Genomic DNA, 26,384 nt, shown 5'->3' on the forward strand with positions numbered 1-26,384 from the left:
GTTTTAAAAGAATCAAGTTTAAAAGTAGGACTGCATATGTCTGCCACTTTTTAGCATCCCTCTTCTGTTTTTCTTCTTCACCCCCTGTCCGTGCTGTCTTTGAAGATAATCGTTTTAGTACATCCCTCAGTGCATAAAGTAAAAACTTCCAAGGATCAGTGCATTTCCCAAAATCGGTGACCAGAAGACTGCAAAACGAGAATCTGCATATGCTGCTGACCTTACATCTGGATAACTGTGGCAGCCTGAACTCTTTCTTAAGGTCAAACACCAGTTTTTCACAGAGCATGTTTACAAATGCTGTAATAGTCGGAGCATGCGGAGTCACCCAGTTGGTGAAGAGTTAAATAACTCGCTTCTTTATTCATGAGCAAATTGTTTAATGTTGCTCCAACTTCTGCATCATATGAGCGGCCTACACACAGTTTTGTGTGTCCTCCACAGTAATGGGGGTTCAGTGAAGTTTGCTGTCTGTCACGAGTGGAGAATGACGTGCGCTGTTGCTTCAGGTAGCAGTCACATACACACACGGGCACAGGTAAAGCAGCTGTTGGTGTTTGGTTTTCGGGGTGTGCAGCATGCAGAAGCTGCTGCTCCTCGGGTTACATAAGAAGCAGACACGGTGGCTCTGTGCACGCCGCTGCTCCAGCTGCCCTCGCCTATCTCTTTAAATGAGACTGAGCCTCTCCGCTCTGCGTGTGTGCATGTGTGTGTGGAGGAGAAATTACGAGACAGAAAGGGCCACTGTAGGACTCGGCGATCGAAAACACAATAGACAAGCTCTTGTGCTTGGATGCGAACGACTTTGCAGAGGAGCCGAATGTGGTTTTCTGTCTATGGCGCATCTTTAGCTCGGCGATTGGACGCAGGACCAGCTCGTAATAATTATTTATTTCGCCCATTCTGCGCCGCACCGGTGGAAGAACCGTGATCGAGGCAGCGACAGCGACGTGCTGATCATGGATTAATGCCCGAGTGATTTTTCATCTACAAGGTAAACTGCGGAAAGGGCCGGCCGAGGGAAATGTGTCCGTGATCGCAGGGTGTAGGTGTGTGTGGCGGGGATGGATGGATGGCGTTACTTTATGGCAGCAGCATCCACGCCGCAGCTCCTCCGCGCACAGCGAGAAAGAGGAGACTGCAGGAAGAGGGTGATGTGGGTGAATGGCGGTGGATGTTTTAGTTCTTTGTGTGCACGGTGAGGCCTTCAGGAGCCGGAGCTGATCAACCGCATCGAGCTGCGTATTGTTAACAAACACAATGACGTCAACGTCTGTCAATGACGCACGCTCTTTCGTTCTTGTTTGTTTAACAGTGAAACAGGCTTTAGGAATCCATTTGGACTGCAATGTTTCCTTTGTGTTGCTGTTGTTCCCGGTTCCACCCATGATGCTCTGTCAGCTCTTCTTCATTCTCTGTGGGCCCGCTACGCGTTTCTGCGCTTCATATTTTAAAGGCTCCTTAAGTAGGTCAAATTGAGAAAAAGCAGTATGTTAGGAAAGCCTGCTACCAAGAGCTCGCTTCGAATTTAAATGTGTGGGACATCTTTTAATAATGCAGTTCAGGATGGTTGTTAGGTCATTCTTGGTAAAGGGCCACATCCTTTCAAATCCACACCCATGCAAGTTTTTCACTTGTGTATGTTATCGAATAAAACCATCAGTGGTATCATGAGGGTTCACCAGAAAACAGGTTGTTTCGAGATGGCAAATAGTGATATATTACACGTAGTGATATACAGCCCGTTTCAGGCTGGCGCTCATTTCCTTTAATCTGACAACAACTAAACCATTGCAGGCTTCACTGGGAGGGATTCTGCTGTTCAGGCAGGGGTCACTCCTGATGTGTCACATGACTTCATTCACACATAGCAACACAAAACAGTAGTTTTGTTAAGTTACGCTCATCGTTGATAGAAATGTTTTGGCTATATTGGTCTTTGAGTTGTTCTTTTTCTACAGTGAATGCTCAGCACACACTTTAGACAGCGCTTAAAAATGGTAATTATTTGGTTTTCTTTTCCCATAAAGGAACACAGGGCCAAAGATATACAAAAATCAACATGCAATAAGAATTTAGTGGCACTGATTCTACAATGTCTGCCTCCTGGTGAAGTTCTCTTACTTTTCTCTGCATGAACAAATGTGAAAAACAGAATTGTAGGTTTTTTACTCAGGTCAGCACGGTCTCAGTGTGAAGCTGCTATTAAAGAGTTGGAGGAGCCACTCGACAAAGGCCCAAACTGTCAGCCTCAGTGGAGAAGATGCTGGTTCAGATCCAGCCCAGAAACCAGTCTGCACATGCCAGGCATGAACTGGAAACATGTGTCACTTTCCACTGTCCATCAAGTTTTACATCACCATTAAATGAGAGGCTACCATCTAAAACTGACACTTTATAAAGTTTATAGGTGATCATGTGAACAAAGAAACGTCGTTTTTGAAGGGAAGCTTTATGGTGAGAATGTTTGAAGGAGTCGAGGTGAGTCGTTCAACCTGAAGAAAACTGTACCGGCTGCTAGGCATGATACATGCATCAGCAAGGCAGAAACACCTGCTGTGGAGCAAGGCATGCTAAAGTTGTGGAATAACCTTTCCAAAATGAAACTGGTTGTGTAGCTCACAAGGTTGAGCAAGCGAGCTATATGCCACAAAGGTAGGCTACAGCAGAGACCCGAGTTTTCCTTTCCTGTCCACTCTCAACTATTCTGTCGTAATAAAGGTTAAAAAAAACTAAACCCAACAGTACTTAAAAAAATCAAGTCTGTGCAGGGATTACAATCATTTAAACTGAACTAACATATCCAAAAACTCGGCTACTGAAAATGTATTTAAAGGGAAACTTACCAAAGGGACATTTGACCAGATCTAAGTTGTGCTTTAGAATAGAAGAATCCTCTAACTGTCCCACAGGGGGAAATGTGGTTGTAACAGCAGCAAAAAACACACGTAAACAAACAGAACAGAAGCACACACAGTCTTTACATATTTACATCATGGACAATAGTTACCAAAACAGAGTACTGTACCGTTATTAAAATTAAAGAACAGATACGTGGCAAACTCAGGTTGTGGTGTGCAGACAGAGCAGGATACTGAAAGATGTTTAAATAGTTAAGAATATTTAGAATAATTAGAAAAGTGCCGATTGTGTACTTTATGCATAGTTTTGACCCTGCATGTATCATTTTTCTATTCATTTAAAAGCAAGCAGACAAAAAACCCCAAATGCTGATGGCAGGTTTGTCATCATGTAGCTCGAGGAAAAGTCAACCCCTTCTTCAATTCATTGGCTTCTAGAATTGAATGTCAAATCATTCTCCTCACATAAACTCTCCTGAGTGGGTGCGCCCCACCAGAATATATATGTTATTACTATATTACCCAAACAGAGCTCTTAGAAGCTTGTACTTATAGTTTCTAGAGTTCACAAACGCGCAACGGGCAGCAGAGTTTTCAGCTGCCCGGCTCCTGTCCTGCTCCAACACGCCGTCTCTTAGTTGATCTAAAAATGCTGCTATTGGCTCATGCCGCATCGGGAACTTCCCACCATGACTTCTCTTTATACCTCCCAGGCTTTTACATGCAGCTGTTGAATGTGATTGATTACTCTCTGCCATCACTTTTTGGTGTTTTTTCCAGTTTGATCTTTATTTCTGGCGTCTCTTTTCCAAGTGCATGCAAACGGCTGGCTCTTCTTGAGCCCCATTCTACCTAAAAAACATCCGACCCTTTGGTGCTGCACCTCTTTTGCCTGCATTGGTCTTCTGGCTGCCCATGTTGTCACAACTTTCAGATTGTAGTGCTTTTACCAGAGTTTTTGATAATAACATCCTAACTTCATAACAAAAGGATTGCATTAGTCTATATACAGGGAGTGCAGAATTATTAGGCAAATGAGTATTTTGTCCACATCATCCTCTTCATGCATGTTGTCTTACTCCAAGCTGTATAGGCTCGAAAGCCTACTACCAATTAAGCATATTAGGTGATGTGCATCTCTGTAATGAGAAGGGGTGTGGTCTAATGACATCAACACCCTATATCAGGTGTGCATAATTATTAGGCAACTCCTTTCCTTTGGCAAAATGGGTCAAAAGAAGGACTTGACAGGCTCAGAAAAGTCAAAAATAGTGAGATATCTTGCAGAGGGATGCAGCAGTCTCAAAATTGCAAAGCTTCTGAAGCGTGATCATCGAACAATCAAGCGTTTCATTCAAAATAGTCAACAGGGTCGCAAGAAGCGTGTGGAAAAACCAAGGCGCAAAATAACTGCCCATGAACTGAGAAAAGTCAAGCGTGCAGCTGCCAAGATGCCACTTGCCACCAGTTTGGCCATATTTCAGAGCTGCAACATCACTGGAGTGCCCAAAAGCACAAGGTGTGCAATACTCAGAGACATGGCCAAGGTAAGAAAGGCTGAAAGACGACCACCACTGAACAAGACACACAAGCTGAAACGTCAAGACTGGGCCAAGAAATATCTCAAGACTGGTTTTTCTAAGGTTTTATGGACTGATGAAATGAGAGTGAGTCTTGATGGGCCAGATGGATGGGCCCGTGGCTGGATTGGTAAAGGGCAGAGAGCTCCAGTCCACTCAGACGCCAGCAAGGTGGAGGTGGAGTACTGGTTTGGGCTGGTATCATCAAAGATGAGCTTGTGGGGCCTTTTCGGGTTGAGGATGGAGTCAAGCTCAACTCCCAGTCCTACTGCCAGTTTCTGGAAGACACCTTCTTCAAGCAGTGGTACAGGAAGAAGTCTGCATCCTTCAAGAAAAACATGATTTTCATGCAGGACAATGCTCCATCACACGCGTCCAAGTACTCCACAGCGTGGCTGGCAAGAAAGGGTATAAAAGAAGAAAAACTAATGACATGGCCCCTTGTTCACCTGATCTGAACCCCATTGAGAACCTGTGGTCCATCATCAAATGTGAGATTTACAAGGAGGGAAAACAGTACACCTCTCTGAACAGTGTCTGGGAGGCTGTGGTTGCTGCTGCACGCAATGTTGATGGTGAACAGATCAAAACACTGACAGAATCCATGGATGGCAGGCTTTTGAGTGTCCTTGCAAAGAAAGGTGGCTATATTGGTCCTGATTTGTTTTTGTTTTGTTTTTGAATGTCAGAAATGTATATTTGTGAATGTGGAGATGTTATATTGGTTTCACTGGTAAAAATAAATAATTGAAATGGGTATATATTTGTTTTTTGTTAAGTTGCCTAATAATTATGCACAGTAATAGTCACCTGCACACACAGATATCCCCCTAAAATAGCTAAAACTAAAAACAAACTAAAAACTACTTCCAAAAACATTCAGCTTTGATATTAATGAGTTTTTTGGGTTCATTGAGAACATGGTTGTTGTTCAATAATAAAATTATTCCTCAAAAATACAACTTGCCTAATAATTCTGCACTCCCTGTATATCAACATGAGAGGAATGCAAACATACATATTTACATGGTGATGAAAGGTCTTAAGCCATTCATAGACCATCTGCCTTTGAATATGATCATGTGTATTCTTTTATATCGTAGGTTTTTTGATCCAAAGCAGAATTAGCACATCTGTTTCCTTCTCTTCATATTAAAAGGTGAACAGCTATCTACTCTGACCAGTTGGCAGCTCAGAGGAAAGTGAGAGATAGAGAGATGAGGACACAACGCAGAGTGGAGAGAGAAGATGCTGAACTCATATTTTATAGCTGTTCACCAAAGCTCTCAATATGTGGTGAAAAGAGACGTCAGTGCTAAGAAGGCCATCACAAGAAATACCAACCAAAACTGTTAGAGAAATTCATGCCAGGTCACCAATCTGACACAGTCTTAAGAAAAAGAAATGCACAAAGACCACAGAAGATAATCAAAGTGAATGATCTCACACTTCTTCCCTTGGATAAGAAAACTGTCTTTACAAAATCCCAGCCAGTAGCACTGATCCATGTCACCATCAAAGTCTACAATCAAGACATGTCTGCAAGAATGAAAGGCTTACAACACGATGCAAACCACTGTCAGTGCAGGAATGCCAGGATAGAAAAAGCATCGAACACTTCAGTGGACCTGGGTCACCGGTGTTTATTGATGAGTACTGATAGAAATAGCACGATGGATTCTGAGGTGTACATGGCTACAGTTCTGTGAAAAAGTCTTTGCCCCCTTCCTGAACTTTTCTTTTTGCATGTTTGTCACACTGCCATGTTTCATGTCATCAAACAAATTTTAATATTAGACAGAGATAACATGATTAAATGAAACATGTGACTTCAATCAGCCGCATTGGAGGCTTTTCTCGCACGAACAGCCTGAGATGCTTTGACATCTCGATCAGATTTAAGTCTTTGACGAGACCACTCCATCAGTTCCAGCTAGCGCTCCAGCCCCAGACCATCGCACTACCACTGTTGGCATGATGTTCTTTTTATGAAATACTGTGTGAATTTTACACCAGATGTAATAAGACTCAAACCTTCCAAAAAGTTCAGTTTCACTGAATATTTTCCCTAAAGTCTTTTTTTCTTTGGCAAATCTAAGATGAACCTTTGTAAACCGTTTTTGGTCGTCTTTGTGCTTTGGGCTAAAATATTATCCTCGGACCTTAACTAAGACGAGTGAGGCCTGCAGTCCTTTAGATGTTGATCTGGGCTTTTTTAGGACTTCTTGTGTGATTTCTTGATGCGGCCTTGGACTGGTTTTGTTAGTCTGGCCACTTGTGGAAAGGTTCATCACTGTTCCAGGTTTTCTCCATGTGGTTTACTAAAGCCTTACAATGGTTTTATAACTCTTTCCAGACTTACAGATGTCAGTGACCTACTTTACTGTTCAGGCAGGTTCTATTTAAGTGATTTCTTGATTCTGACAGAAGGTCAGGCCTGGGTGTGGCATATGAAATTCAACTCAGCTTTCCAAAAAATGTGGTTAATCTCAGATAATTCAGTTCATTGATGACTCTGTTGGCTCTACCCAACCCAATTTCAGTGACTCTGTATATGGTAAATGGATTGGTTCTTATATAGTGCTTTTCTACTCTATCTGAGCACTCTTTATACAACAAGCGCCATTCCCTCATTTGCACAAGCACTTTTTTCTACACCTAAGTGCTTTCTATCTAACATTCACAGTCATTCATACTCCAGGGATGCAGTTTGCCCAGAGAGCAAATATGAGGTTCAGTCTCTTACCCAAGGATATTTTGGCAAACTGAAGGAGAGAGACCACAAACAAGTGGCTGACAGTGGCTGCAGTAAAGGTTTAGCAGAGCATCTTAAAGGATTCAGCTGTATAAATTAAAAAATATATAAAGTGTAAGAATAAGAAATGAAAACAAAAATATTTAGAAGTTTTGATAGTTTCTCTAGTTGTCTTGATGCACGCTCAATCATGCAGGTAAGCAAAAAACGTTGATTCAGTTCATCTGGATGTTTTCAGCGGGAGAAACGTTTCGTCATCATCAGGTGACGTCTTCAGTCTCAGCTGACTGCAGGTTTCAGTCTTATAAACAGGACATTTGCATGATGACTGACACCAGCCCACTGAGGAACAATGGGCTGGGAGGTCAGTCCCTTCATCATTAATATAACTCTCATGACCATTGATCAAAGCTCACTGAAAACGCCACGTCCAGATGAACAGAATCCACCTTTTCTCTAGTTGGTTTTGAGCCTCTGATCATCAGCAGTGTTTTTGAAAAATACGTCCCGAGAGAGGAATATATCATGTCAAACGTATCGGTCCAAGTACAGAACCTCGTGGACTCATTTACACGAACACACTGGAATTTATCAGTGCAATGAATTTCCTTTAATAACAGCAGTTTGTTTTAGTCATTAACGGTATTGAATCCTGCATCGAGGCCTAACAGGACCTCACCGCAGCAGAGACACGTTCACAGTTAGAGGCCATAAGACGATCACCCGTCACCTGTACTCGTGTAGATTTCTGTAGCTGATTGACAGCAGCCGAAATGCATCTTTGATTAATTGGAAGATAGCTGGGACAAGTAAAGGCTTTTAAGGAATATTGTAATGACAACACCCTTAAAAGACTTCCACATAGACTAATAAAGAGAAACTGATCATATTTAATATTGAAACTTCAATAACAAAGTTTAACAGTGTTGTATGGACAGCTGTGATAGACTTGTTGAAACATGGTTTGAGCTTTTTGAATATATCATAAAGTAGTCTGTAAGTCAGGCATGCTCTCATCTCAGAGCCGTCTGTCCTTATAATAGAATTAGATAACATTGACCTCTGTGGATTGTTTTCACTACAGCACAGAAAATCAGTATGAAAAATGCAAAAGATTCACAACTAAAATGACATGTACGGAAATATAAAATATCTTGTATTTTATAACATCTTCAGCAGAGATATTCATGACATTAGGTAATATTTATTATTAATCCCTTTTTAAACAGAGTAGCCTTAAGATTAGCCCTGTGAGCGGGTCTCTGTCAGGAAGTGTTTGAACATATACACACCTGCCCGCTAACTTAGGTCGGCCAATCAGCAGCTCGGCACCAGAAACTAAGTATAACTTTAGAGGTGACCGTGCATGTTAGGCAGGCCTTTGGCACTCTTTAAGGAGTCGACTCACTTTGTTTCAACGTGTTTGATTTTATTTTTCTTTATCCTGTTTGTATATGTACAGCACGTTGTGAAGCCTGGTTTCATGTTAACGTGCTGTATAAATAAAGCTGATCTGGCTTCATTTAAAAGCACACAGTTGGTTTGTTTTTATTAAAAAATAAAAAACTAGCATCAAACATGATTGTCCCCTGTGCCTCGCTCAGGACAATATTATCCAGGTATTTATTTGTGATGTTGTGATTGTTTCCACTGTGGTAAAGCAGATGAATATAAAAAGGGCTTCGGGTCAGATTTGGGTATTTCAGGCTAGCTGAGTCAGAAGGGATCATCAAACCCTGTTAGTGAAAAGTAAATGATTATATATTCCATATAGTGATAATCAAAAATAGGCATAAACAATATTTTGACTGACAGTGAAGTTTACAGTGGGTGTCAAAATGATTTATAACAGATATTTCCAACAAACAAACAGCTCTGCACCTCACAAAAGTAACATGAAGGAAAAAAGTCCAACATTGTGATGGACTTTTTACATTTGTGAAAAAATGTAAAAAGTTGTTGTATGGCAGTAATAAATCTACTGAAGTTACCAGAGTCACTGGGATATAACAGATATAACTAATGTTAACGCAGGGCCTTTGTTTGAAGAAGAATATTTAACAATATTATGTTCACTTAGTTAATTTCAGCACTGCCTTTTTGCTGCTACAGGATATTTGAACTGAAAATAAGCAAGCAAGATGAACTTCTGTCTACAACAGCTTGGTGGAGCTGCAGAGGTAGCCAATTAAATTAATAACAGTAACATTTATTTGAAGTCATTTTACTTTTTGTAAAGTCTCATTAAAATTATTATCAGTCCCTTGGTGGATAAAAATGTCTCATTTGTAAAACTGCTGTAAAGTTTTATATTTGTTGCTTATTATTATTATCCATCCATTTCCTTCTACTTCTTCCGGGCCTCCTCCCAGGGGGACATGCCCAGAGCGCCTCACCCAGGAGGCATCCTTGGAGAGTAGCGACTCTACTCTGAGCCCGTCTCGAATGAAGGAACTTCTCCGGCCGGCCACCCTTTTTTCTGCCACTTATATCTGGGATCTCGTTCTCTCAGTCACTACCCAGAGCTTGTGACCATAGGTGAGGGCAGAGCTTTGCTGCCATGCTCAGCTCTCTCTTTACCATAAAGGACATGCAGCATCTGCATCACTGCAGTCGTGGCCTCAATCCAGAGCAAACTCGGCCACCACCCCATGTAGCCAACAGAACCACATCACTTGCAAAGAAATCCTGGCCACCAAAGTAAAGCCTTCCTGCACCTTCTAATTCCTCTAAAATTATGAACAGGATCAGTGACAAAGAGCAGCCATGGCAGAGTCCAGCTGCCACCATGAGTCTGACTGATTTCAAAAACGTGGACCAAGCTTCTCAAATTGTTGTATAGGGAACGTACAGCTTGTAGCAATGGGCCACAGACCCCATACTTGCAAAGCACTGTGGTCAAATGCCTTCTCCAAGTCCAAAAAGCACATGCAGACTGGGGCAAAATCCCACGCACCCTCAAAGCTCCTTGAGAGGACAGAGAGCTGGTCCAGTGTCCCACAACACGGACGTATCTGAGGTTCGACTTATGGACAAGTTCTCCTTTCCAGTATTCTGGCATAGTCCTTCCCAGAGAGGCTGAGGAGTGCAACCCCCCCCCATGTACTCAGGTGTCTGGTCCATTCGAGTCTTGCCCCTCATCGCCATGCGATGTTGTAGAGATGTGTCAACACAACAACCAGGGACTGAAATATCTAGATTTATTTTAATGTCTAACAACAAACAAACATAACAAAAACACACTAAGACAGTACACACTGTCATACAACCAAAGCCTTATTCGAATCTAAATTTTGCACTACTTTCCTTCAGCTCTTTGAATTTCTTAAAGCCTTTCTAGTTAAAGTCACAGTGCATGCATACACATGTGTGCAGGTGCATTTAGCCTCTCCTGTGGCTCAGAGGAGTCCCTATAGTGTTCAGAGTTAAGCAGCACGTCTCAGCTCCTGCTGTGGTCGTGTGGGTATCACGGACAGTCTCAGATTACTGACCTGTAGCATCCTGGTCTTAGCTGATAGGAGTGGCATGCTAGCAGTTGTACTCTGACCTTTGACATCAACGAGACCTTTTCTCCCAGAGAGCCACAGCACTGGATATTTTCTCTTTTTCAGACCATCTCTGTGACGTCATGCATGTTTCTCAAACACCAGCCAACCACATTCACTCAAATCATCACCATTCTGGTCCTCAGCTTGAACTTCACCAGGTCACCTCGACCTTGTCTAAGTGCACTGACTTGTTGCTAGGTGACTGACTGATTAGATATATGTGTTAGTAAGCAGATCAGCGGGTGTACCTCATGGAGTATATGCTTGGCACATAGATTTATTCTTTAAAGGAAAAACAGAGATAGCAGCAGGACCCTCTAAGAAATGCAGCAACAGGCGGTCAGCCTGAAACTGATATTTGTGCCTTATTCCCAGTCATTTTGTCATGTATTAATATTTTTATTTACAGTGTAGTTTGGCTTTCTGGTTTCCTTCTTGCCCAGTCTTTATGTGCTCTGTCTGGCTTGCTGATTGGATGCCTTTGTATCACCCCTGCTTTTAATACTACTCCACAATTTGGGTTAAAGACATTTATTTTATTCTGTGTTTTTGCATGAATGCCATCCATCACTTTCTTAACTGATGGGCCTGTATCAGTGGTGACAGGGTGGAGGGTCGGGTAGACCCCGGACAGATCAGTGTGTGCAAGGCTAACAGGAGAAGCCACACAGAAAGGCCCCGGCTAACTGATGGATAACAGGCTAACCACTGCTCACGTCAATTTTATTTATATATCACAAAATCAAACAGCTGCTTAAAAGTGCTTTATAGATTGCCTGAATTATTTCACACAAACTCTTTGCAGTTGTTTCAAATATACACTATTTCATGAACTATTATTTTTTTAATCAGCTAGCACTGTGGGAAACAGACTCTGACACTCCACAGCTGCACCCACAGTTCATAATGCTGAGTAAGAATCACATGTGAGGGAACAAACTACTGATATTTCCTGCTAATGACAATATTGTATGTGTACATGTGTTTCCTCTACTCGGGAATGTTGGATTTCATTGAGTGGTTTCTATATATTAGTTCTTTTCCTTAAACTTGTTACATCTGTAACCATGTGTTATTTAAATAGTCTGTTACAGTTACTGTCTTGGAGCAACTGTAACCCGCATCACTTCCTGTTCTGATTCTGATTTAGTGCTTAAAGAAAGAGAAGCCTGTAACATGGGACAAAAATCAAGATAATTTAATTCAGTTCAGTTTCATTTAAATAGCACCAAACTGTGACAACAGTCACCTTAAAAACATTTAATATTGTAAAGACTCCAATAACACAGAGAATTAAAGAACCCTCTGTGAACCCTCGGGGCCAAAAATCTCGTTTTTTTTTTACACAGACTTGGCTATTTCATGTGAATCAGCTAAACTGTGTTTAGCACTGCTGCTACGTGGCACAGCAGACTGTGTGTAGCATCACTTTGTGTTATCTGTGTAGTCTTTGTGGTAAACTTTGCATCTGTGATATCAGAGGGACTGTTCCAGCTGTCTTTGCTCTGATGGGTTCTCCTGACGTTACTCTGAAGTGTTTGCTTTCTGAAACATTTCATTGTGCTCGCTGTAGCCACAGTTGCTGACAACACTGGCGTATTATGTAATGGATGAACCTTGTTTATGCTACTGCAGAGGCAGTGCCAGTCTGCTGAGGAGCTGACAAGACATGAAAGTGAGAAAATGCCCAATGTGTTCATACTGAAAAGTGCCTTTGTTGTGCATACATGCACATATAGCATATAGCATCACATCTAGCTGTGTTAATAGAATTGGACAGGGAGATAGTGCTGTGCGTCTGAGCACCACAGTCACCATGTTATATAACTGAGTGGTTTGAGCTTTCATGCTACTGATACAGGGAGGGCACACAGAACAGGCCTCACTCCTTTACACTGTGCTGTCTTTTACTTCGATATCATGTCAGGTTCTCTTAAATGTTAGTAAGAAGACCGAGTGTTCAAATAACGGGGTCAGGGCTACCTAACACATTCCAAACGATGCAACATGGGGGTTACTATCTCACACAAGACTACAGACTGGCAGCAGATGGGGATTGAACCAGCAACCCTCTGATTAGTAGATGACCAGCCTGACCTCCTGAGCTACAGTTGACTTACCTCCAATAGCAGATGTTACAGTAATACCAGCCCTGGTAGGTTCTCTGATGGCAGACTGGTCCTGGCCAGCCAAGTGTGAATCACACTGAAACATGTTAACTCACCTGGATCCAGGTTATCCAGGCCCCACCCTGGAGCCCGGTCTTGGGGACAGCTACATGTGTCAATCCTCCTGTGGACCCTCCGCCCACAGAAAGGCCACGAGCTTCTAGTGCAGTATGGACTGGGCAGCGATACTTGTGGGAGTATCTCTGGGTCTTCTTAAGCAGTGAGGGAAGGAGTGAGGAGCGCTGTGGACCAGCCTGTCATGGTGAACAGAGAACAAAGCTGTGGATTTAGCTCTTCAAATGTTGTGAGTACTGACTGAAAGAATGAGATGACAGATATAGGCCTCTGGTTTCTGAGCTCTCCCAGAGACAGAGACACACTGAAAGGAGTCAGTGAAGTAAAGGTGTCTAACTACAATGCCCCCAGATGGACACAACAGACGGGAAGCCCAGGGTAGATGCTGAGATTATGTTATGATGTCCTGCCAGAGGAGCCAGAGGAGGAGGCTGGGGAGACGTAGGGGCCTGCTGCCTGGACCAACAGAAGGACTTTGTTATTCAGCTGCTGCTAAATGCACAGCCTTTACTTTGAAGGTGAAGCAGCTCTGTTTCCAGCAAACAGGACTTGTAAAGAATTCCACATGACTCCTACATACAGAATGTGTGCCATTTTAAACACACAGCGAATTCAAAATATTGGACACAACAAGCTTCTGTTTATGAAAATCTGCAACATCATGTGGGTAGAATAGCTTTCAAATAAGATGTCAGAGTTTTCACAGTGGACGCAGTTTGGTTAACTTTTATGGTAGCTACTATAATTTGTATGAAACGAATGTTTAGGAGTATAGCTGTAGTTACTGGCTTAGATCAAGAGCACGACGCCAAAGGAAACACACCTGTCCCTCGCACGCCTCAGCACCCGTGCTCTTCCTGGAAGGCCCAGATGGAAGCACAATAAATGAAACAATATATTTAGACAAACAGCATCAGATCTGCTCACAGTGGTCTAATGAAAGTAGCCATATTTCTGATAAGGATAGTGAAGACTGACAGGAAAGAAAGAGGGGAAGACATGCAGGCCGCGGGCTCAGCTGTGCAGCGTGTGGTCGTCTGCTCATTCCAGGAAGCTAAACCGGCGCCCATGAAAGCAGAGATTTAAAGAAATTATAAATCTGCAATATCAGTTTGAATAGTTTAAAATGACCTCAGATGTGTTAGTCCTGCAAATCAGCAAATTGTTTAAATCTAAATTCATAATCTTTTCCACAGAAATGTGTTAGAATAGTAATTTTTCATTCCTCTGTAAATTTGTCTCCAGTTTTGTCTTTCAGTGTTTAACGGCGCTCTTTGCATTTGCTTTCTTTCACCAGATTCCCAATGTTGAACATGTCCACACCGAGTGAACTGAAGTCCTCCTGTGTGACTCGTAACGGGATGGTGAAGCTGCCTCCCAGCCAGCCCAACGGCCTGGGCAGTGCCAGCATCACCAAGGGGACGCCTGCCGCCAAGAACCGCCTGTGTCAGTCCTCCTCTGTACCCTCCATCCTTCCTCCTCCACCATCTTCTCTATCCTATCACCATCACCACCTGGATGGTCCAGGTATGCCCCACGCTGCAGCTCCTCTCCTGCCCTCTGAGCCTGGGAAACCTCTGGTGGGTCTGAAACCATCTCTTTGCCAGCTTCCTCCTCTCACCCTGCCCAAACCTGTACTGCTGGAGCGCCAGCTCGTTCTGGATGAGAAGCTGCTCAACCGGCTGCTTTGGTACTTCACCACAGCGGAGAAATGTGTACTGGCGCAGGTGTGCAAGACGTGGCGCAAGGTGCTGTACCAGCCTAAGTTCTGGGAAGGAGTGACACCCATCTTGCATGCTAAAGAGCTGTACACCTTACTGCCCAATGGGGAGAAGGAGTTTGTCAGCCTCCAGGCCTTTGCTCTGCGTGGATTTCAGTCGTTCTGTTTAGTCGGTGTTTCAGACCTTGACATTTGTGAGTTCATTGACAACTACCCGCTGTCCAAGAAGGGTGTTCGGTCAGTCAGCCTCAAGAGGTCCACAATCACAGATGCTGGTTTGGAGGTAAGTCGCAGTGTGTTTGCAATAAAACGTTCAGTCCAAGCCATACCTGCAAAAGTGGAGCCATTCCAGCTCTTCCTCGCAGTTTCATCAGCAATGAAAGCACCATCATTGATGTACCAATTTATTATCACTATTTGTGGATCGAGCCATTAAGAATGTAGATTCTACTTCCCCGTGTCTTAAATTGCATTTGTGTTTGATCTTTATGAACTGCTTTTTCTTCTCCTCTTTTAGTTCATGCTGCACCCTTATGTGAAGATGAATACAGTTTTTGTTTCCAGACACCTGGTTTCACCTGTTAGCACGCACATTACTTTCATTCATTCATTGTTCTTGTGTTACAAAGTTCAGTCTGAAGCACAGTGTGAAGCACAGAGAAACCACCTTTGGCTCACTTTCCCTGACACAAACCTCGTGAGTTTTTATCACAGTGAACAGTAGAACGTGTATTTTGCTGAGACAAACTGGTGACATGTAACCAGCAAAACAGAGATTTTAAATAACTGGCAGCTGTTGTACTTTTACCCAAACTGTTTCTGTCTTTAAATCAGTTTCAGCCCTGATATTTAAGGCATCACTGCTGATGACACTAATGCAGCAACAATATTATAAAAGTCTGTGAATTAGACTCTTTCTGCTGAAAATAAAAGGACTTGTAACCAGTGACAACTGTGGCATGAAACATGGGATTGACGTGTCAGTAATGAGAGCAATGATGGATTTTGCATAAAAATGTTTCAGTTGTATTTGCGTATATGTGTTAGCTCAGACAGCTGATTTGTCACCTTGATCACTGAAGCTTGATTGATTGACGGTCTTTGTCCTGCTGACAGAGTGCCAGTTTTAGGTTTCTGAACACAGAAAGTAGACAGCTGATCACTTCATGGTCAGCTTAGGTTTGTGCTGGAGCCTGTGCCAGCTAACGCAGGGCTAACGCAGGGCTAACGCAGGCTAACGCAGGGCTAACCATACACACTCACATTCACACCTTTCACTGTCCTGTGGGAGGACCCCACAGTGATTGGATGATTACTAGATCTTTTAAAACTGGCTTTTAGATCAGTATTTATGGTTCTCCTGATCACTCTTATTGATTAGCTAGTCCCCATAGTGGCAGTGTGTCAGTAATAGCAATCACAGCTTTCTAACACATGGTATATTGAGAATGAAAGATTGTGGGCTTGAGTTTCTTTTCATCCATCTCATTAATCTGAGCACAGATGTAGATTGTATTATTGCAGGTCTTTACCTTATAATAATAAGAGCCTTGAGGCATCTGTTGTTGCCATTTGGCGCTGTATAAATATATAAAATGAACTGAAAGATTTGCATGACTGCTGGTGTCAGTGAGCTCACCATAAAACCTGTGGGTTTATTGCATGTCAGACACTACGTCTGATAGTGATGACCTCAGGACTTTCTCTCCTCGCTCTGTAGCCTCATACAATGATTTCATTCATTCATTTTTTTAGATAATATGTTGTCCAATGTTTGCTGGCTCAGGAGACTTTACAGTGCCTGTGGGTATAATTACATTTCACATGTTATTTCTTGTGTTTCAGGTTATGTTGGAGCAAATGCAGGGCCTGATGCATCTCGAACTGTCAGGCTGCAACGATTTCACAGAGGCTGGCCTCTGGTCGAGCCTCAACGCTCGCCTCACGTCCCTCAGCGTCAGTGACTGCATCAATGTGGCGGATGATGCCATTGCTGCTATCTCACAGCTCCTGCCCAACTTGTCAGAGTTGACCCTGCAGGCTTACCATGTCACTGACACAGCCATGGCCTACTTTACAGCCAAGCAGGTAGGAAGTTAAAATAATAATGATATAAAGTGCTGCCTAGTTTAGCTGTCCTCAAGCTTTTTTCTATATTGGACTTCTTAGAATCCAAACAACTTTTTTGGCTTCATCTTTCTTAATTCCTTACTAGTTACTGACATAATTAAAAAAGTAAAATTCCTCCACAGGGCTACACCACCCACACTCTGCGGCTTCACTCGTGCTGGGAGATCACCAACCATGGTGTGGTAAACATGGTCCATAGCCTGCCAAACCTGACTTCTCTCAGTCTCTCTGGCTGCTCCAAGATCACAGATGATGGTGTTGAGCTGGTCGCTGAGAACCTGCGCAAGCTCCGCAGCCTGGACTTGTCTTGGTGCCCTCGGATCACGGACATGGCTCTGGAGTACATTGCCTGCGACCTGCACAAGCTGGAAGAACTGGTGCTGGACAGGTGAGTGTTCTTTGCCGTCCTGCGCACGTAGACGGAGTCTGTAATCAGGTCATATTCATACAAAAGGAAGTTACGATAATTAATCCGCTTCAGTGGCAATAAAGATACAACTCATGCTCATACAGGTATTACGATTAGGGATAAAATGTTTACTGGGCAAAGGTTACAGATGTGGAGGTGTGTGCTGTGTTCTCATCCATCTAGCAGTGCTAATCTGCAGCCAGCATGAACTTATTTTGCTTAAGGTCACTTTAATACATGGAGGGTCTGCTGTCTGTGAGAGCTGAATAGTGGACAACCTGCTCTACAGCCTGAGTTGCAGCTGGTGTTTTATTGGTGCAAGAACTTGTAGACTTGGCCAATTTATCTTTAACTCAGTGAGGATTTAGTGTGCATCAAGTGATTTTCTAATATTTAGGTGTCTATTTCAGTCCTCACATTTGAAGGCAGCACCTGTGCGCCACAAGTTAGTGTCCATGGCAAGGCACTGAGCTCCTCTGCTGTCAGTGTGAGGAGCGTTTGTCGAGTGCAGTAATGTTCTGGGACAGGAAGAAACATTTTCATTTAAGGCCTTTACACACTAGACGCATAAAATCTATCTATAATAAAGCCACTCACACTGAATCTGCAGCTTTCATTTTTTAGAACTATAGCATATCTGAACAATCTGATTGGGCAACAAGTGCACTTGTAATTTAAAACACACATTGGTACTATATGGAAACAGTAATCCTATTTTACGTCAGACACGCAGGTAGATGCTGCTCCGGGTCAGTCGGCTCTCTGAAATGATTTCTCTGCCTCCTCAGATGTGGTCCCAACTCTCCCAACAAGAGCTCACACTACCCCACTCACATCCTGAAATATGCACAAATGCAGTCGTGAAGCAACTTCCACTCCTGGATCAAACCGTGAAATCCTCCCCGCTGCCGCCTTTCCTGGGAAATGGATGAACCGAGAATCTCACTCTCTTCCTTTTCTTATTCAGAAACACAGCTCATCATCGCCTAATGTCAACTTTGTTTTTTTTCACAGTGTGTTTTTGAGGATGACGATTTGCAAGAACACTTTCAGTGTGTGTGTACACAACGCACTGCAAGTTTGCCTCTGAAAAATCTGAACTTCTTCTCACTTTCCCCCAACATGCTCAGTGTGTAAACACCTTTACTCATTCATTATTCATGTAACAATGACAACATGTTGTTGCTGTTGTATCATAGCTTGCTGTAGTTAGATAAATAATATTAAATATAACACAATTTCAGTGAAAACTAAACTTCAGTAACACAGGAAGTACATTTGGATTCCATCAATGTTCTGACTCAGGATGGCAGGGGGCCAGAGCCTATCCCAGCTGTATAGGCTGGACAGGTCACCAGTGTGAGCTTGATTATGTCATTGTACTAATGTGTTTGTGCTGTGGGGCTTGACACTTCATGTAAGCTCACTTGTTATTTTCTAATTTAAATTCAATTCAATCTTATTAGGTAAGACCCTACAATAATACAAATGACACCAACAGTCAGACAACCCTCTATGAGCAGCACTTTGGCGACAGTGGGAAGGAAAAACTCCCTTTTACCAGGAAGAAACCTCCAGCAGAAACAGGCTCAGGGAGGGGCGGGGCCAGTTGGTTGTGACTGGAGGAAGATGGGATAAATAACACACTGTGGAAGAGAGCCAGAGATGAATTATAATGTATAATTAAATGCAGAGAGGTGTAAAAACAGACAGTGAGTGAAAAGATAGTAAGAGAAGGAGAAATGCTAAGTGAATCACAGGAAGCCAATCTAAGGGAAGATTCAGGCTCTAACTATATGCTCTGTCAAGAAGACAGGGTGTCTGTTTCCAGAATGCAAGCTGCTTAGATACCATATTTCTAAGCTTTTCAGGGCCGAGTACAATAACCTCAGTTTGATCTGAATTAAGAAGCAGAAAGTTAGCGGCCATCCAGGTCTTTATGTCTTTAAGACATTCCTGCAGTTTAACTCATTGGTGTGTGTTATCTGGCTTCATGGACAGATAGAGCTGGGTGTCATCTGCATAGCAGTGTAAATGTATGCTATGTCTTCTAATGATGCTGCCTAAGGGAAGCATGTATAATGTAAACAGAATTGGTCCTAGCACTGAACCCTGTGGAACTCCATAATTAACCTCAGTGTGTGAAGAGGACTCTCCATTTACATGAACAAACTGGAGTCTATTAGATAGATATGATACAAACCACTGCAGCACAACCATGCTTCAGCATTCTTTAACAGTCTCCTTTTACTTCGGTTGCTGGTTACACACAGCTGGCTGCAGCTTTCCCGCCACTAGCCACACACACTGACAGCAACAAACACAACACAGACCCTCTTTCCCATTCTGAAGCCGGCGGGGTCATGATTGCGGATGCCGTGCAGGTGCGTCCACCTTCCCTGCAACGGCACCGCAGACCCTGCCACAAGTACTTTTAATGCCTGCAGCATGCTCTAATCTCTGTAGTAAAATGTATTTATTTAAATGTAACCATTCTGGACCACACACTCAGCTCTTCGTCACAGTCTCAGACTGTCCTGTGTGTTCTCCAGCTGGCCCATCATTCCACTCTTTGGCTGTGTTTTCTAACTTACAATATCCGTATATGCCAGATACCGTACCAAAGATAAAATACTTCGCAGACTTTTGCAGATATAGATTTTCGGTTTGATGTCCTACAATTGCATCTCTTACATAACATCCTGCTGCACCTCCAACTTCCTCGAAACAACAAAAAGGATGTAAATCCATCCCTAGTGACTTTCCCAGTTCTCATAGTGAATTACTGAGACACATCATCTCAAACTGGAAAAGTATTTCACATCTCAGCACCGAATGCCTCCGGTTGTAACTGATAAGTGCTTCTGTTTACATCACGTCAGTGAAACAGTCAGCCAGGGCTAGGAAGTGTGTTTACTGCTGTTTTGAGATGGAGATGTATCTCCATCCCGATCCCTAGCTGACTAGATTTTTGAAAACCATGACATCAGTCTTCCGACTTCAGTCTCACCCCTGACCTCTGAGACTGTCTCCTTCCATACTGGTAGGCAGGGGCTCAAAGACAAAAAGACAAGCATCAGCTCTCACTGCCTGCCTTCCCTCACCACTGTCTGATGATCCTTCCAGTCTTGTAACTGCAATAATGTGCTCAAATCCTCGTCCCAAAATCTTTATTTTCTTACTAAGTTTCCTGTCATACTCACAAGAGCCATTAAATACATTCCTGTAGCCAGTCTGAGAGTTTAAAAAAGGATCCTCACGGTAAATAAAATACCTCAAATCCTTGTCAGCAAAGCAATTGCAATGAAAATACTTTGAAAGATCCTGCAGTGATTCCAGATCCCAACACACTTGGTGGAATTCCACTAAAGTAAAAAGTCATATATCTGCAGATGTAATCAGTTTAAAACCTACATTCAGTTATAATTTTACAGTGACAATGTGAATTTGACGTTTTGAGGCCCTCCTCACCCTGATAGGACAGTAGAATCATGGCACTGATGTTTGAGACCTCAGCAGTTTTTAAAGTTCTTAATGTGTAAAAACTTAAATATTTTAAATGTAATTTAAATGTAAGTGAATGGGTAACTATACACTGATATCCTCCCTGCTGCTGGAACATCTGGAGGGAACATCTGTGTTTGCAGACACACACACACACCTGACTTTGTTGGCTGCTGTTTGGTTGCGAGGACTGAAAGTTGAACCATGTGGTTTTCCAACATTATTCTAAACTATTTATGAAGTTTATTCACTCAAACACACTGTTTCCATGTGGTTTCCAGTTCAGAGTTTCAGTAGAATCACAGTCAGAATTCAGTGTTTTGTTTCTAAATTCGATGGATTTGACAGATATAGTTTTGCTTCTTTAAATTCTGCCAGGTTTCCTTTGTTTGGCAAATAGCATGAATACAAACACTTCTTTCTGACCTCTTTTACAACCTCGTCAACATCAAAAATAAATGTCATGATCTGCTCTCTGAGAGCACGCTGTAATAAGAAAGTCCTGTGTAACCACGTCTACACACAGTCCTCCACTCAAACGTGGCGTCATTAGATGAAGGTGTAATGTTGCTGATTGTGTGTGATTTTAGGTGTGTACGGATCACAGACACAGGCCTGGGATACCTGTCTACCATGTCATCATTAAGAAGTCTCTATCTGCGCTGGTGCTGTCAGGTAACAAAAACATGACATTTATTGGAATTGTAATTTAAAAAAAGAAAAAACAAGGCAGCGTCAAAGATACAGCATCTGTACATGCTGCAGTGCAGCTATAGGAACAGACTGTAGCTGACACCATACAGATCTTACTTCTAACATACTATATCCAGGCTAAGCAGTTCTGGAATTTTGAATGTCATTTGTCGTTGTTGCAGGTGCAAGATTTTGGACTGCAGCATTTATTTGGCATGAGAAGTCTTCGCCTACTGTCTCTTGCAGGTATGATCATCTTGATCCATCTTTCCCCAAATAAAGTCCTTTATAATGTGGGTCTGTTGTATCTGAGTTAGTGACATGCTTTCAGCGTACAACCCTGTTTGTAATATAATATATGGAAATAAAAACAGAAGGCACTGATTTCCAAATAAAAACGGATTAACCATGGCACACTGCAGGCCTCCAGATTCCTTTATGGTTTCATCTGGTGACATTTCAAACACACCTGCTCTTCATCAGACAAGAAACATCGAGCAGCTCCATCTGAAATCGTGTGGGCAGTGGATGGTAAATGCACAGGTGCTTATACAGCACTTTCCTGCTCTCCCAGAACAACAGTTAGCTATTCTGTGATGGAGAGTTTATCAAAGAGTATTTAGACACTGAAATGGGTCAAAATGCATGATGTCTCATTATTATGCTAATTTCCTGCTGACCTCACACAGGCTGGCCAGGGGCAGCCAATAGGATTGGATGTGGCCGGCCGGCTGAACAACCACTGTGCCAGTCCAAAGTGTCTGAATGTGTCAAGTGTTTTGACTGACACTGTAATATTAAAAAAGGTGCAGAATCACACAGCTAGTTAAGTTGAGTGCAATACTCGGTTTTGTTTGCTACAGAGTCTTCTGAAATGAAATATATGCAGGGGTCACATATTTCAAGAACTTAGTTGCAAAGAAGTCGTGAAGTTTGTCATCTGCAGCACACAGACATGAAAGCATCTGTATGCTAGCGGCACTCTTGCAGGAGTAACTGGTGTACAGCTGTTCCACTCTTCTAGACTAAGAATCCAAATGCCCTCTCTGGGAGTTACAGTCCCTGGGAGTCCTGTTACCACTTAATAAAAACGGAGATCTAAAGGACTAGCTTCAATATTATAACAACTCAACCAACCTCGATGTGTTAAGCATCTGTCGTTTATTATTCCACCAGAATGTAGCTGCCATCACCAGTGTGTGAATGGGTGTGTGAATGGGTGGATGACTGGATGTGTAAAGCGCTTTGGGGTCCTTAAGGAATAGTAAAGCTATACAAATACAGGCCATTTACCATTTACCAGAATAACCAAAGGACTAAATGAGGAAATATCCTTTAACAGAATAGGAGTGTGCAGCCAGTGCACACGTGCAGTGTGCTCCTCTGCTCTTTTGTCTGTATGTTGTTCCTGATTCCACATTTTGAGCATCTGTATGATTATGTGATCGTAAATGTAGGCTGTGTGCTGTCGCTGTGACATAACAAGCCATTAGAAAATATCATCATTTTCACTACTGACAGGCTTTTTGTGGAATAAATATTAATCACCGGAGAGAAGCGATCAGTGCTTTTCTTTAGCAAGCCCACAGCTGAAGTGTTCCTCTGCTTTGTTCTCCTAGGCTGCCCCCTGCTGACCACCACTGGTCTGTCAGGCCTCATCCAGCTACACGAGCTGGAAGAGCTGGAGTTGACTAACTGCCCCGGAGCAACTGCTGAGCTCTTCAAATACTACTCGCAGCACCTGCCTCACTGCATGGTCATCGAATAAGGCCCATGACCGACAGACCACCATACTTCCTGTTTTTCTCACTCTTATACTAAATGCTAACTGCTCCTCTTGTAACACTGTTGCTCATTACCTGACCCTACACCCAGCCCGTCTTCCTCCACACCACTCCATTGAGTAGACTGACCCACAGCTGGACAGAGAGGAAGGAACTCAGACGATGGTACGTGCCAGACCGGGACGATAATGGGATGGTATCTGAGGAGATGCTGGAGCAAAGAGTTTGATGTAACATCTCGTCTCAGAGCAAGTTTTTCTCCTGGCTGTTGTCTACAGAGAAGACGGCATCTTCAAAGACTCTGATAGTGTTGACTTAATGGATACTGAAGCGAGTGACGGGCAGATGCAACACGGGAAATAAGAGAAATGGAAAGATTGATGTGTTTTAGCTGTTGGAACTTACATACGCGGTCACACGCCGTAAACATCCTGTATATGGTGAAAGCAGTGAGTGTAAGTCCTCGACACCACGAGGACTGACATCTCAGACTGAACCCATCAGTTGGTGTAATATAAACGCTTTATTCATTCTTTTTCTCAGAAGTATTTGGCGCTTCAGTTTTCTTTGTTTCGGGAAAGCCATATGTCATCGCACCATACACCACATGCCAGCTGGAAAAAACAAGACCAGTTCAGTCAGTGACGACAGGGATGGGAACATCTCTCTTTTTCTCCTTTGTGTGTGTCAAGTGTTCGTTGTGGACTTGGAGCGACCCATCATTTCGGAATAAAGTCACCACTCCTGAAAACTAAAGTAATAAGAAACCACAAACAAACAGTCACATCTGTTCACGTTTGGTTTGGTTTTGTGCTCCTTTCTACAGTTTTTGCACACAGGTGTAGTTTACAGGCCTGGAGGAGACACGCTGAGAGAGTCTGCTGACGATATGATGCTCGTGTCTGAAATGGTGAATAGAAGTGAATTACAAGTTCAGTAAAGGGGTTTTGATTTCCTGAACTTTGAGTGTCACGTTTAGTGTCTGAATTTGAAATTGAGCTCACTGAAGCTACTTATTTATTGTGTGCAGTTTGCTAAAGCCAGGTTACTTTCAGGCAGTGAATGCAGGTGGGTTGCTGTTGGTGTTCAAATCAGAGAAACTATTCAAAACTACTTTAAACTATTAGAACAATGTCCAGTAGAAACAAAGTCTCATTGGTGAGAAATGCTGCCACTAAGTAAAAACAAACAGCATGAATGAGGTTTCACGTTTTCAGTCCAAACTGGGCTCTAAGCTGCCTTCTTCTGGCCACTGGTTGTGTTTGTAAAATGACACTGGTAACCATGACATCAGTAACTGGGAATCCCGCGGGTCCCCTCCTAAAGACAGGAGCAGCAGCAGACAGGTGTAGGTATGCCGACCCTAACCAAACCCCGCTGACCCAGTCGACATCAGCTGTAAACTGTAACGTGAGCAGCATAACACTGACCAGGGCTGTGGACTGCTGAAGCGATAACTACTACAGTGTTTGATTCTACAGTACATTCAGTAGGTAATAAAAGACAAAAGCTCCCCGTAAGCCAAAGAATCCGAGAGTCGTTTTCCACCCTGACAGAGAGCCTCCATCCTGCCTCGCTGGTTGAAGAGACGTATCAGCGTCAGCCACCGTTTGCTTGTGACAAATGTTGCTTAAATGTGGCTGCTTGTTTCTAAGTGACGACGGTGAAACGGACCGACTGTACGAACAATGTAGAGCATGCATGTTTTTAGTTGCCTTTTTGTTACAGATCGGTTCCTTTTAGATGTTCTTCAGCATTTCTTCATTGGACATGAATACATTTATTTATTCATGTATTTATTTATTTATTTAAATCAGTTTGTGTCTGATGTAATTTATTTATTGAAGAGATATTCTTAAATCAATTTCGTGTTTGTTTGAGAACTTGCTTTTAATCTGGACTTATTTCATTTATTGCTGTCACTGCTGCGATGATTATTATAACCACCATGAACCACTGACATCAGTGAAGTGTCCGAATACACAGAAGCATCTTATTTTCATCTGTTCACTTCTGCTGACTGTGTTCCCCTTTCTTAAAAATAAGGGAGCAGAAATTGGCAATTTTCTAACTAATTGTGATTGTCCTGAATATGGCAACAAAATTTATATACACACACACACACACACACATATATATACATATATATATGTGTGTGTGTGTGTGTGTGTGCGCGTGTGTGTGTGTGCGCTTGTTGAAGATTGAATGGAAGATTATTAACACAATACTGGATTTGATTGATGTAAATAAGATCGGAGCATGATCCAGCACGCTTGTTCTAACATACCACTTTTATTAGTTTAGAGAGAGACTTTTAAAAACACTTTACGGTGGCATGATAAACGGATGGTTTTCTTATTAGTCTGACTCGCTGCTTAAGTGAGAATCTATTTTTATACATCACCACACTCACTTCCAAGTCCTGATTACCGTGCCCTTTGCAGGTATTTGCAGATTAACTCAGCATTTATTCATTTATTCATTTATTCAAATTTCACTCAGAGTTTACGTCAGGAGATGAACCAAAAAGGACAGTGTAGTCATGTTCTTATACGCGTCATTGAAGTCAGTTTATAATGAGTAATGCACAACGTGTGGTTGACGTCGCTCAGCTGTCACACTGCGTTGTGCACCATGCTCCTGCCTCGACTCCTGATCAGCTGTGTTTGTGCTCTGTCAGTATTTTTGCTTTGGATGAGCTTCCAACAGCTTCACATACATGTTTACGTAGGAGCGCTGGGATGCACAGCTGCATCCTCACGACAAACAACAGCAACAAACTCAACCCCATCATCCGCCCTTATTTTGAGTCATTTCTACTACAGTATTGTGTCTACATCTGAGGAGCGCAGCTTTACAAAAGCAGCCAAATAAATCGTTTACTGAATATGACACGCAGACACACACACACAGTGTGTGCTGATTCCTTATCTGACCATACAATGACTGAGAGGACGTGCAGGCCTGAGAGCTTCTTGTGTCGTACTTGTACCTGCTGAGGTTTGAAAAAGATCTTTCCTTCTGGACAACAAAGTGGTTTGGATTCATGCAAACATGAAACGAGCTGATGTGTGTATATTTAGTGACAAAATCCATTTTGTAATACTAGTTAAATAAACATGTACTGCTCTAAACTACAGGTTGAACTATGTAACAA

The 26,384-nt window shown here is 42.6% G+C and overlaps 1 protein-coding gene across 2 annotated transcripts; it reads left to right on the forward strand.

Moving 5' to 3' along the window:
- The first annotated feature begins 448 nt into the window (after positions 1–448).
- Positions 449–26,381, forward strand: fbxl16 (F-box and leucine-rich repeat protein 16). Of its 2 annotated transcripts, XM_005943089.2 has the most exons (7): positions 453–994; positions 14,285–14,990; positions 16,553–16,795; positions 16,960–17,225; positions 21,341–21,425; positions 21,626–21,689; positions 23,063–26,381. In XM_005943089.2, exons 2-7 carry the CDS (start codon positions 14,292–14,294, stop codon positions 23,209–23,211), a joined length of 1,506 nt encoding a protein of 501 aa, XP_005943151.1. In that variant the 5' UTR covers positions 453–994; positions 14,285–14,291; the 3' UTR covers positions 23,212–26,381. The 2 variants fall into 2 exon arrangements, with proteins under 2 accessions (XP_005943153.1, XP_005943151.1); XM_005943091.2 differs by lacking the exons at positions 21,341–21,425; positions 21,626–21,689; positions 23,063–26,381 and adding an exon at positions 18,035–19,174 and having other exon boundaries at positions 449–994.
- Positions 26,382–26,384: the final 3 nt, after the last annotated feature.

This window comes from Haplochromis burtoni, unplaced genomic scaffold (assembly GCF_018398535.1).
Source record: "Haplochromis burtoni strain Fernald_Lab_line unplaced genomic scaffold, NCSU_Asbu1 Contig_363, whole genome shotgun sequence".
NCBI lineage: Eukaryota > Metazoa > Chordata > Actinopteri > Cichliformes > Cichlidae > Haplochromis > Haplochromis burtoni.